This window comes from Fusarium solani (assembly GCF_023522795.1).
Source record: "Fusarium solani strain SB1 chromosome Unknown bctg00000006, whole genome shotgun sequence".
NCBI classification, from domain to species: Eukaryota; Fungi; Ascomycota; class Sordariomycetes; order Hypocreales; family Nectriaceae; genus Fusarium; species Fusarium solani.
Genome location: NW_027072151.1, coordinates 1906464 through 1919795, shown reverse-complemented (window position 1 = coordinate 1919795; position 13332 = coordinate 1906464). Strand labels below are relative to the sequence as shown.

The 13332-nt window shown below is 53.7% G+C and overlaps 3 protein-coding genes across 3 annotated transcripts; all 3 read right to left on the bottom strand.

The window, feature by feature from the left end:
* Positions 1–153: 153 nt before the first annotated feature.
* Positions 154–4984, bottom strand: MRS44_010321 (uncharacterized protein; the record flags this gene model as incomplete). Its single annotated transcript, XM_065620073.1, has 12 exons — positions 154–690; positions 748–821; positions 947–1319; positions 1379–1514; positions 1565–2696; positions 2750–2877; positions 2943–3069; positions 3541–4044; positions 4096–4550; positions 4608–4613; positions 4658–4740; positions 4853–4984. 12 exons carry the CDS (start codon positions 4982–4984, stop codon positions 154–156), a joined length of 3687 nt encoding a protein of 1228 aa, XP_065476262.1.
* A 1020-nt stretch (positions 4985–6004) lies between these two features.
* MRS44_010320 (uncharacterized protein) lies at positions 6005–8234 on the bottom strand (the record flags this gene model as incomplete). The annotated part of the gene is made up of 5 exons (XM_065620072.1): positions 6005–6241; positions 6292–6640; positions 6694–7056; positions 7108–7706; positions 7767–8234. 5 exons carry the CDS (start codon positions 8232–8234, stop codon positions 6005–6007), a joined length of 2016 nt encoding a protein of 671 aa, XP_065476261.1.
* Positions 8235–11505: 3271 nt separating this feature from the next.
* Positions 11506–13001, bottom strand: MRS44_010319 (uncharacterized protein; the record flags this gene model as incomplete). The annotated part of the gene is made up of 4 exons (XM_065620071.1): positions 11506–11704; positions 11758–12822; positions 12882–12898; positions 12969–13001. 4 exons carry the CDS (start codon positions 12999–13001, stop codon positions 11506–11508), a joined length of 1314 nt encoding a protein of 437 aa, XP_065476260.1.
* Between the last annotated feature and the right edge of the window lie 331 nt (positions 13002–13332).

The window sequence follows — 13332 nt, the reverse complement described above, 5'->3', positions numbered from 1 at the left end:
TCTTTACATGAGAGCCTTTCATAGCCCCTTTGTCATCTTCAAGGACATTTCAAAAGACTAGTCATACATGCCCCAACGCCAGAGCGGAATCCCCACCGAGCCAATGCATCTCCCCCTAAGAATGCGGTATAATTCGGCAGCAAGCCAGAACATCTAATACTCAAAGTCATCATCCACAGCAGGTCCCTTGCTCTTCGACACACTCTCCTGCTTGCGGTACATCTCAGCAACCTGGCGACTCGTGGTGGCAGAATCGGCATTCTTATCATCACGGATGCGGATGAAGCGTGGGAATCGCAGACTGATACCCTTGGTGCCTGAAGGGTCGACTCCCTCCTTGGCACCGGCCTTGTACCGCGGGCTGAGCGTCAGATCCGCGGTCTTGACCTCCCAGACGTAACGGGGCTCGAACCAGACGTCGGGCTGGTGCTGTCCACCAGAAGAGTGCGAGTAGAAGGGCTTAGGTCGGTCAATGGTGATCTCGGACAGTTGCTTGTGTAGCTCTTCAAGCACTTGCTCCGAGAAACCAGTTCCAATGTTACATACGGTCTCGTATGTGTCCGAGTTGGGGTTATAGCATGCCAGGAGGAATGCTCCGTACACTGATGTACGCTTGCCTTTGCCATAGTAAGCACCTAGGACGACAAGGTCAAGAGAGTCGCCAACACCAGAGAGGTAATCCTTCTTGATCTGTAGACAGAATGTTAGTGTGAATTCTCACAAACGAATAAGGGGGATGATGCTCACCTTGAGCCAGTTGCGACTTCGTTTGCTGGGCTCATATCCACTCTCCCTACCATCCAACATCTTGACCATGAGACCTTCACATGAAGCCTTTACACTTTCGTCAAGGAAGAGCTGGATTTCGTCAAGCTCCTGGCCGTCCATGTGGGTAGCAAAGGCGAATTCGCCTTCCACGGGGTAAACGCAGCCTCGAGTAGCTCACGTCGTTCCCGTAGTGCCTTTTCAACCACGGCTTCTCCGTTGAGGTACAGCAGGTCAAAGGCAAAGACGCAGACCTTGACCTTGACATCCTCGACCTTCACGTCCTTCTTCTTGCGTGTCATGAGCTGCTGGAAGGGCAACACCTTCTTCTCGTCCACATCCCAGGCAACTGTTTCGCAATCCAGGACGAAGCTTTTGGTATCGGGCTTCACCCAAGTACCAAGCTTGGCAAGAATATCGGGATACTTCTTGGAGAGATCCTCGGAGTTCCTTGAAAAGATGCTTGCAACTCCAGCCGCGACCTCCTTGGCTGCTCCTTGGCTTGCCTCGCTCAATTGCTGGGTGCGTCCTTGGCCACATAGTGAATCTGCGCTCTTTCACCATCATACTTGTATTCACAAGTAAACGTCTGTCCTTCAAATCGATCCAGCACCTCGGTAATAGCCTTGGTGGGCTTGGCCAACATGGGCTTCAGAGGAACACCAGGCCGAAGCTTGCAGTTCTCGCGGAGCTCCATGATTCCATGTTCAAGCATGGCAGGAATAATGACGTCGTAGCTTGGGAGTTCACTGTTTCTAGTTAGTACAACATACAGGTCGAGATGCCCGTGCATGCTTACCTGTAAACCGTTTTGAGGATAGACTCGCCCTTCTCTATATCCGAGGTGCTAGGTACCTTGTCCTTTGTATCTGCTTCGTGGCAGACAATGGCCTGGGCGAGTGAAACAAGCACCGTCTTCTCGGCCAGACCAAGTCTCAACTTTCCTTCCAGGAATCGAATGATGAACTTGGCCTCACTTGGTCCGCCCTTGTCCTTGGTGATATCAACCTTGCCGGTCGAGTTGGCATCGGCCGCCGCAAGCAACTTCTTGATGCCATCCACCTTGCGGCCCTGGGCACCGTTTCCGGTGACTGTAGCAATATTCATCAGGCCCTGATGGACTCCCCTGATTGTAAGAGCCTTGGGCTTGAACATGGTACGCTGGGTTGATCGACTCTTCACAGCCACCAGACCCAGGTCACCAATCTCCTTCTGGTCGGCCTTGATTACCTGGAGACTTCGGCCAGTGGTCTCGCCAATGGCCTTCATGATTAGAGATTCTCCAATACCAAGCTCAATGCCAGCATAGTCGGGAGCAAGCTTGTTGATCATAAGCAATACTGTCGGAAGCAGATCGTTGGGTGTCAAGCGCATGACCTGTCGGAGGAACAAGGAGCAATGTTCCATGATGATCAGGCGTTTGGTAGTCATCTCGATAAGAGAAAACGTGGTACAGAGAGCCGCATATGGAACTGGTGTTCCCGCCTCCCAATCGGGATAGGGATCCTTTTCCTTGGTCTTGGACTTGAGCTTCGTCTGAGCCTTCTGCCGAGCTTTGGCAGCAACTTCAGGCTTCTCCTCCTCCACCTCTGCGTCATCTTCTGCCTCTGAAGCCGATGCTGTAGATGCTTCATCCTTGACGGGCTCGTCGTCCTCCTCAGTAGCAGGCTCCTTGGCGGCTCGGGCTTTGGATTTCTTGGTAGGTGTAGGTTTGGGCGAGAGGCTCGCCGATTTGCGCTTCTTGGGAGAAGGAGACTTCTTCTTGACTGGTTCGTCGCTTATGTCGTCATCCTCCTCCTCAACCCTCTTTCGAGACCGTCTCGCACGCTTGGTGACCGGGCCGTCGCTATCATCCTCAGCCTCCTCCTTCTTAATGGGTGCAGGTTCGGCTTCGGATTTCTTGTCGGCTGATCGAGCTCGCTTCTTGGAATCTAGTCCATGAAATTAGACCAGAGAAAATAATCGTAGTTCCAGCCCATTGTACCTTTATCAGCTTTTGAGCCTTTCATGCTCACATCAGCCTCCTCCTCCTCTGCCTCCTTTTTGGCCTTGGTGCTGAATGCAAGGGTTGTCTGCCGCACTGGTGCCGCCCCCTTGGCACCAAAAAACTTGCTACAGGAAGGCAAAGCCTGTCAGTATGCCAATTCATGCAATTGCTAGGGGTCCTCCGAACGCACTTAAGAGTGCTCTGCCCTGACTTGACATACCCGAGTGTCGCCTGCTTGGGTGCCATGATGCACAGGTTTCGTAGTGATTCCAACAAAGAACGACGCAGAATAAGGCCCGGAAGAGGTCGTGAAGCCACTCTCAGGGTGTTTTGACGGAGGAGAGAGGCAATGGTTAGACCACGGCCACAGCTGACGGTTGAAGTCATGACGCGCCGGGGCCAGGCAGAAGTCGCGTAGATTGGACTACGGAAGCTACAGCTGAAACGCGCGACGCGATTTAGTCACGTGACTATAATTCGGCGACTTCCAGATTCGGTAATACGACCAACCCCTCTGCTTATTTCCGGAGGGGCAGGAACGGCTCAACTCGGGAGAGATGGGCCGAGATGCACCGACAATAGAGATCATGATGATTCTGCAACATATGAACATCATGTCGCAACGCCAAGACAAACATCCATTAATTCACAAAAAGTATTCCTGGGTCCTCGCCCCTCCATTTTCGGACCAATCCCAGGCCTCTCTCTAGATAGTCATGGATGTATATTACAACAGGCAACAAGTGCTGGAATCATTATTTGATACGGGTTTGTCCTCCGCCTCTTACTGGAAGTAGTGGTTCTCCTCGGGATTCGGCCACGAAGGTACTGGGGCTCGCTGCCCTTGACGTAGATATCCTCAAACAGAATCTCGGGCTTGGGGTCAGGCACAGCCATGGCCTCAGCAAGGGCAACCTCCTCGTTGACGTGGGCGCGAGCCTCCTTGTCAATCTTCTTGAGCTCATCCTCGGTGGTGACCTCCCAGTCAAGGATCTTCTGCTTGAGGCCAGCAATGGCGTCGTTGGTCGAGCGCATGCGCTGGATCTCCTCACGGGTTCGGTAAGTGGTACCGGGATCCGACATGGAGTGACCACCATATCGGTAAGTAACGTACTCGAGGACCATAGGACCCTTGTCAGCAGCAGTCCACTCCTTGCCGTACTTGACGGCAGCCTTGACAGCGAGGACGTCCATGCCGTTGACCTTGAGACCGGGGATGTACTGGCCACGCTTGTAGTAGTCGGTCAAGGCAGAGGAGCGGGCAGCAGAGGTACCCATGCCGTACTTGTTGTCTAGGTTCTGTTAGCCCCGCTCAATGTCATTGTCTCTGTTGCAAAACTTACTCTCACAGCCAAAGAGGGCAGGGAGGTTCCAGAGCTTGGCCATGTTGAAAGCCTCAAAGACCTGGCCCTGGTTGCTGGCACCGTCACCGTAGAGGATGATGGAGGCGTTCTTGTTTCCGTTGTACTTGTGGGCGAAAGCGAGACCAGCACCGACGGGGACCTGAGCACCAACGATACCGTTGCCGCCGTAGAAGCCCTTGTAGAACATGTGCATGGAACCACCCTTGCCATACGAGATACCCTCACGTCGGCCGAGAAGCTCACCAATGATGGACTTGACGGTAGCACCGCGCATCAGGGCGAAACCGTGGCATCGGTAGGCAGTGATGATATCGTCAGCCTTGGTGATGGCATGCTCGATACCGACGGCAACAGCCTCTTGACCGGTGGACAAGTGGCAGAAACCACGGATCTTCTTCTCCTTGTACAGACGATCGGCCGCCATCTCCATCTGTCTGCGGGATTATCAGAAAGAGCGATTCAGAGACGCAGCGGGGGAGGGAATCGCATACCGGATGCTGACCATGTCGTAGTACATCTGCTTCAGCTCCTTCTTGGTAACCTCGAGGGAGTAGGGGGAGGGTCCAGCTCGTAGGTCTCGAAGCTCTCATCGCTCAGGTTGACGACGAAAGGCTCATCGTCGGACTGGAAAGATTGCAGAGTCAGCACAGAACTTGCAGTGCGGGATCGCGGACAGGGTGTTGAGGGGTTCGACGTCGAGGGGCCGTCGAGTGTAGGAAAGGGCGCATTTTCTCACCTGAGGGACCGAGTGGCTCAGCGACGCCGACGCAGCGTTGGTGGTGACGGAGCGGGCGGCGATATAAGAGGGAGCGGCGAGCTTGGCGCGCAGAGGCACCGCCCTGGGGACTCGGAGAGCTCGAGACAGCATCGTGAATATGGAGGTGCCTCTGGATCAATTGGGATCAGGACGTTGTCGAGTAGATAACGACGACTTGGCTGGATGGAGCTCAGAAAAAGTCGCGGTGTTGAGCGTTGAGCTTGCTTGTTGGTCAAGACTATGCCAGAATAGGTCTAGTTTTCCCACACGTGACAAACACCTGTTTGTTCAGGTCCTCCCTTTCGGCGCCTCGGATACTGTTGGGAAGGAGGGTTCCCCTTTTTATAGTGAGTTTATGCGTTTGCCTATCTGTTTCTGATGCCCTCGATATAAATACCACCCCTCAACTTGCACTTTTCCTACCAATTCTTTCAATTTGGACCCTGAGAGTGGCGTGTATTTCGTCGGGGTAATGTACTCCGGTGCATGTTCCGATGTGGGTCCCCCATCCACAATTTCCCTCGTCTTTTCTTCCCCCCGACCCCCGACGCTGGGATTTGCCAGTCTCGGATTTGTGCGCAGACTCAACGGCTTTCAATGAGGTTAGTCCAGGACAAGTACAAGAATTTCACATCTCTCCATAGGTTCTCTTGTAGAACAAAATTTGAATCTGAATTGAGACCCCCCCGCCTGGGATGGTTTCTAACCTGTCTATACACGGCGCCGTATCTCTGTATTATGGCTAGCAATATCAAGCACCAGCACGCTATACACTGTTCCTAGTACCACCCAGGCCAGCCTCTGAAGATGCAACTCCGATTCCGTCCCTGAAGCTCCGATTCCCTTAATCCCTTGGTTCATGCTGTCATATGTCATGCAAGTCCAGATCATCATAGTAGTTAGTGTGACCTGGTGATGCAGCAACGCCGTAATCATGCTTCCCAAATGCCTCGACCCTCTCTACAACAACCTGAAGCAAGCCAATTGTACAATGCTGGGGCGGGTTTCGCATCCGCCCCTATGATGAGTGTTGAATCCATAAGAGGTGAGCCTTCTCTGCGAGGAAGCCCATTCTGCTAAATTAACTTGGCCGTCGAAGTATTGTGTCGGCCAAGTGCGCAAGTTCGCACATTAATCGTCATGAAAGAACGTGCCCCCTTGCAAAGGGGCTGTCGATGGGCCGGCATCCTGCATGTCGACATCCTGTGCCTGGGGGTCGCGACTGGAGCTTGCCAGTGTCGGTTGTGAGGTGCGATAGTCGATGGCCATCGCACTCAGTGGCCGGTTCGGATCGTCTTCCAACACCCGCTGCTGAAGAGAGAGAGGGCGGTCGTAGAGCATTTCTTCAGGTGGTGAAAAGGACCACACCTATGACGATTAGTTCCCGAGATTGATGCATGATTTGTTTGTTGTCTCACCTCCATGACTGTACGACCCTGTCGCAGGGCCAAGGCAACACACTTCTCGTCTTCAAATGCGACTCGCCAGACGGCCTCGCCTTGTGCAATCAGTTCCCGAACGAGGTGTCCGGTCTTGAGATCCCAGATCTTGACTCGACCATCACTGCCGCCACTCACGACTCGAGTATCGTCAAACTGCAAACTAGTAACGCTGTTGTCGTGGGCTGCGAGACGATGGATGGGACACATCTTTTCCAACGACCAAACCCTGACAGATCCATCAGATCCACCAGTCACCAGGGTGTCTCCGCGCATCTGCAGTTGGCCAACTAGTGAGGTATGGCCTTGAAGAATGGCAAGGCATTCGCTGCAACAATATGTTAGTTTGCCGTCATACATCCAGTAACTTGACAAACTTACCCAGAGGTCGGGTCCCAAATCCTGACGTTCGTGTCGAGACTGCCCGTGACGACTCTCTTGCCATCAAAGGCGATGGCATAGATCTGGCTGAAATGGCCCTGCAGAGTTTGAAGGCAGCGGCCTTCAGAGATGCTCCATACGCGAGCAAAGGTATCGTAGCTACCGGATACAACAATGTCACCCTTAATCTCAAGGCATCGAACGCTAGACTGATGGCCAACGAGAACGTTCTTGCAAAGACCAGTCCGGATATCCCAGATGCGTAGGGTTGTATCTCGAGACCCTGAAATGGCCGTGTTTGCATCTGCCATCTTCAAACACCTGACAGTTGAGGTATGTCCTCGCAGCGTATGGAGGCAAGCGCTAGATCTTTGTCAGTATAATTCGAGCTTCAAATCATTCATGTATACTCACCCCGTCTTGAGGTTCCACACTCGCACATCCCGATCGCAGCCGCCACTGACCAGAGTGTCGTCCCAGGGCACCATAGCCCAGACGCCCATGACATGGCCTTGCAAGGTACGTTGCGAGTCACCCTCGGTATCAAACACATGGATCTTGGCGTTATCAAGTGCCACAATGATGTACTTGGGCGTCAGGTGCAGACTTGTAACAACACCACCTTCCTGGGTAATGTTCCGTGTCGTGCTGGTGCCACCAGATCTCCACGCCGCCTCCACCAAATATCTCTGCTTGAAATGAGATTTGTATGTCCGTAGCCTAGGCCTAGTTGTTCCATCATGACTCCGTGTACCCATACTGTAGGAATTAAGGGAACGGGCGCCGGGGAAACTGCTGCTGGCCATGTCGGCATCGATTCCATTGAAGGCCTGAGCAGCCGGCCGTGAAGCAAAGTGGGGAGCGGTTGTGTAGACTTCGGACAGTCTCCGACCGTAGTCGTGCTTGACGCAAAGGTTCTTCCATGTCATGTCGTCGCTGAGGAGATCTCGCCATCGTTTCGACACCTGGGATGCCCGGGCCAATACCTTGGGATCATCGATGAAGGACAGGATCTGAGCATTCCAATGTTAGTTCAAGTTTGGTTACCACAAGGCTTCTTATTGTTATCATACCCGAAGGCATAGCTCGTCCGGGAGGCTTGTAAACGGATCCTTCTTAAGCAGCGGGCTGACAAACTGATGGACGAAACTCAACTGCTGACTGGTGCAGAGATTGAGCAGGTCTGCGAGAACGCGGGTCCGCTGGGGGCCAGAACAGTTCTTAAAGTGCTGGCGAACCTTGGCGAGGAAGAAGTCCTCATCGTCTGCAGCATCGCTCCAGTCTGGTTGGAAATGCGATGGTCCTGGTGATGCAGCAGGCGTCGGAGGCGGTGGAGGAGAACCAGTGAGCTGCTGATCAAAGTCGGCAGCAGGCGTGGACATGCTAGGAGTAGGAGGCCCGCGCAAGTGCCGTTGCTGCTGAGGCAGCTTCTCCAAGCGGTGGTTAATCATTGGATTAGTAGTTGTGTTGAGAGTCAGGTCGTCGCTGAGGGCGCTTCCTCGACGTTCAGAAAAACTCATGGGTCGCTGGTAACCGGCCATGGCCCGGCCCGTCGCCCTAGAGAGGGATCGCCTAGGATCGATGGATGAACACTAGGGAAGTTGGAGAGCCGAGTCGAGGAGCGCGATGCAGGCGGATGGGCGGAACTGGTACGGTCGATGTCGAGGATATGTCGAAGATGGAGAAGGAGTGGGGGGGCGGAGAGGAAGCAGAGAGGAGCGCCTATGCCAACAGATCAAGGGAGGTGTCAGCACATGTAGAACGAAACTTGATCACTGCTCAAGTTGCCGGATGAGAGAGTGAAGAAGGGCAAGGAGTCGACAGGGCCACAGGCAAAGGCCGGGGATATCAAAGAGGGAACGGGAGCGGGAGCGGGATGGAGGAAGCAGAAACGAACGGTGAATGGCGAAGGTCACTGGAGATGGTGGAGAGACGGGCAGACGGTTACAGGGACGGGGACGGGAATGCCTGGGCTGTCTTCTGGGATCCCAATCTTGGCTTGCTACTGGGCCTGGGACTGGCTGATGACCTGGGGCGTGGGTCGGACGAGGGTGAAGGCGATGGCGGCATCGAGGGGGCGCTAAACGGAATCCGTTACAGTTCAGGTCGTCTCCCAGCTTTCCGTCCCGCCACCGGCTCCCTTGCATCGTTGCACCATGTGCCTGTTCTCTTGTTCCGTTTATTTCCCAACAGGGTCATGCCGGCTGTGGCCGTGACCGGCGAGTGGCCAACTTGGCTGCCAGGGCTTGAGTTCGCGGGTGAATAGTGTCTTACCAGTTGAGCAGTGGGTTTGTCTTGTCCGTCCGTCTTTGCCTTGACGAGGTAAACAAGGGCCTTTGTTGTTGTCGAGAGGCATTCAATGGATGCGGCGGCTAAGACGAGACAGAGAGAGGTGAGGTGGCTGATTGGAGGGACGAACGATGATTCAGTGATTGAGTGAATGAATGAAACGAATGGAGGCCCGAACGCCGAAACGACCAAAAAAGAAGGCCAACAGCGACAGTTCCTTTCTTGTGGGATCTGTCTCTGTTTTCAGGTGTTTTGTTTGAATGGGTTAGGTTGTGAAGAATCCAAGTTTGATCATGAGAGGGGTTTCAGTAGGAGGCATGTAATAGATGTGAACACAGGGGAAGGACCGAGAGAGCGCCTACTCCTTCCCGTAACTTTCATGCCTTCCTCTTGTTTTGCATTCCCCTGTCTCAGATACTACCTTTATGCAATAAATAGAGAAGAGAAACATTCATTATTGGGTATGTATGTATCTTAACCGCCTGGCGTGCTGCATGTTTCTACTACTACACACTACACAGTTTACACAGACTTTGCGCCGAGTACAAGACACTGACGACTCGACATCCATCCAATCCATCCAAAACGGTGAAACGGAGCCCTCTGCTACTAGCGGGCTTCCGCCAGCGGCTCCCTCCCTTACTCTCAGATCCGTCCGCATGAGGGTGCCCACAGCGCTCGGCCGCGTCCGCATGTTTCAATTGGCTCAGTCAAGGTTGGTTCCTGCGCGGTAGAGGCCGTGCGAGGGGCAGCCGTGGCTCCTGGCTTTTACAGCAGCACCAGAACCGGGCATGCCGTTTCAGCCCATCTGAAAGCAAGCAGCATCTGACTCGGTGCGGGCCGGGCATCTACAATACAGTCAGTTGCTCATGACTCTAGAAGCGATTTTCTTCATCAGCAGGCTCAACGGCTGATGTCGCTCTGTCCGAACTGAACATGCAGACGAGGGAGCTGGTGACTGACTGACTAACGGCAGCTAGGTAGTTGCGGGCCGGCTTGCAATGGACATGGATGTGATGCAAGTGGAATCCAATTCCGACAACGAGTTCCAAGTTTCGTGGAAGTCAGATGCCAACTTCCAATGGTCCTTCTCCGCATCGCGATAAATCCCCTTTCGAGTTTAGCCATGTGATGGGATGTGACGCCTTGGGTGGCTCATGACAAGACAAGATTGGATCCCACCCGCATCGATCAAACACCTCCTCAAGTTAAGATCTCGTCCAACGTTCCATGTCGGAATGTCTCGCGCTACTCATGGATTAGCAGCAACAAGAACTATTACGGATGCTACGTGGAGCTAGTTGCTTCACTCATGCCAAATGCAGGATACTGAATTGACCGTCATCTCCTATTCAAACACACAAGCCGAATGCCATCTCCCGTCAAACACCTAGCGCAAGCCACCACATCGCAAGCTCAACTCCTCTGACGTCGTTCTACCTTGAACCCGACCGAAACCTCGGTACGTGAAGAGAGCATGGGAATACGGATACTCTGATGGCGTCAACACCATGTTGCGCATGTGCCGGTCTGCTTCACGCAATGCCTTAGAAACCTGCATCGTTTCCGTCTCACCCTTGCCTGAGCCCCTTGCAATTCTCACGATTGCTAGTGTCGAAACGGACCACGGGCTATGCCATGATAGTCGGAATTGGCCGAACTGTTGGCTTGGCTGGTGCTCACCCTGTTTTATCTGACTTGACAGGTTAATCTCCTTGATTATCGACTCTTTCGCCCTTTGAGACAAGAACCAACTCTGGGCCTCCGTCTAATTCCGCACATGACATACGGATCCATTGGATTCTTACATCAAGAACCATTCCCAATTTCGGACATTAATTTCACACTACACGTTCCCTCTTCTCCAATCGAATGCACCAACACAGACCATCCTCCTTCATCTATCATTTCCCGTCTCATGGATGCACAGTCAGAGGCGCCATCCAACGTTGTCACGCCACCCTGAAGCGCGTGGGCTATACTTAGAACAAACCTCATACCTTCATGAGCCCTATCCTGGTCATTCTGGGGACGGGTCCGACGTCTGGAGACGAGGTTCTCACTTGAAACGCAGATTCAATGAACTAGCAAGCAACACCCTGGCTCCATGAAATCCCTTCTTTTCGGATAATGTTCCACCAACTTTGACAGGAGCTCCCTAGAATTGCAGGGCTCATATCTGTGAGTGGAACCTCGACGTTGACATAAAACTCGACATTTTTATATTGAATCTCGAAGGTCTAGGTAGTCATACAGTCACCAATACCCAAGGTGTTCTACATGGCCCATGTCGTTCGTATACATCCTATCCGCAGCTCGACTTTTATCGCCTCGAGAATCGCTCATGAATCTATTCTGACCAGTTTCCGTATCATTTGAAAAGGGCTCGCCGGCCCAACTGAAAGAAGAGGAACAAGAAAAGTGAAAAAAGGCGCCATATAGCCCACATCTCTGCTGCCGCGTCGTTTTAACCCACCCAGAAACACCGCAGCAACGCAGGAAAGGGAAAGGATATCATTTCGCTCAGTGGTGGTGGCCGAACTGTGTTAGAAGCGGCACCAGCATTCCGCCGATGGTGGCCAAGGTATCACGCATTTGCGGACCCTTGGGTTTCCGCTGGGCAGGGCCATTGCTATCTGCGTAGCCGTTGAGGCCATGCTCATGGCCATGACCATGGCTGTGAACACTATTGTCCTCTTGCATCGCATTCATGGCGACGTATCTGGTCATGGTTAGCTGCTTGCTATCATGGTAGAAGTGGGAGGATCAACTTACAAGAACGTGCCTCCTGAAAAGAGGAGCAGCATGCCTGTCCACCAGTGGTCGCCCTCAACCTTGGAACCACCCAACAAGGTGATGATGAGCCATGTAATGATGGCGCCGAAAGGAGCGGCCAGACTAAAAACGATGAGGTGGCCCCTCGCAGCTCGCTTCGACAGACCCTGCTTCAGGAGGAGGGAGGTAAGACCAAAGGAGGCGGGAGCCTTGTGGATCATGATGGCGACAAAGATGATGAAACCGAGCTTCATGTCTGTAGTTGTCGATGAAGCACCCATAGCAATTCCGTCGGCTGCGGCGTGAATGACAAGCCCGGTGGTCGTGGCCAAGCTTCGCGCGCGTCGCGGGGTTGGTGTCAGCGACCCCAAGAAACCATCCGCCTCCTCGTCCACAGAAGCAGAATCGCCGTTCAGGTTGTCGAGGCTGATGTGCCTCATCTGGGGTACCGAGTGGAGGCTTTCGGTCGCATGTCGTGGTAGCCGGTCGATAAGGAACATGAGCAGGAAGCCCAGGATCAGGGAGAAGCCAATCTCAAAAGTCGGGATCGTATGCTCGTGCTCATGCTCGTGATCGTGGTCCTCTTGAAGGTCCTCGTCGTCGCTGTTGCCGCTCTCATGTCCACTCCCAGCCTTGTCATTTCCCTTATCAGTGGTGGTGTCGTCCTTGGTGGTGGTGTCGCCGGTCGTGGGCGCTTCAGGGGCTTCGACTGCGGCCTTGACATCGGACCGGGTCGATTGGGCATTCTTGGCCGCAGAGTCTACGAGACGGCGCACAATTGCATCGGGGTCGGCGCGATCGCGGCTGGAAAGCGTGCTGACGGTGGGAATTGAGTCGGGGAGGCCACGTGTGAGGATGGCGTGGCTCCAGGGGGTTCGGCGCACCAAGCTTCGGACTCTGTGCATGTGCGAGGCCTCAGCAGGCGCGGCGGCGGCCTCAATCCCCTCTGGGATGATTACGATGAGCGATGTGCCGACCAAGATGCCTACGCCGACGCTCGAGAGTAGACGGAGCTGGGACTGGGATAGTGACATGGACAGCGGCAGCGCTCCGGCGAGGAACGAGCTGTTGGATCAGTTAGCGCTGGATATGATATCGAATTCGAGGATCACGATCGAACGTACGCCAAAGCCATGATCACCTATAGATCTACGGTCAGTCTCTACATTGGAGAATTATCCGCGCAGAGCGGAAAGAGAGAGCCAACTCACGCATAGTCCCAGGAGCAATAGTATGCCTCCCATGATTGTTATCTGTGGATGCCAAGCTAGAATCGAGGTTGCGCAGACGAAAACCAATGCTAGAAGAGGTTATGGGCGCTATCTGCGCATGATGCGTCGGCTAGAGTCCCCGTCTTGTAAGATGTGCCGCTATGCGCCTATGGCAAGAACGGGCAAAGACGCAAGGGCGAAGGCGAGGAGGATGAGGGTATCCCGTCAAAAGTTGCAATGGACAAGATGGGATGGCTGACTTGAACTGAACTGGCAAAGACCAAGAATGGGATGGATCGTTCAGCCCAGCCCTGCGAGCGATTTGGAGGCTGTCGATTGGTCGATGCGGGGCACTTGAGACCCT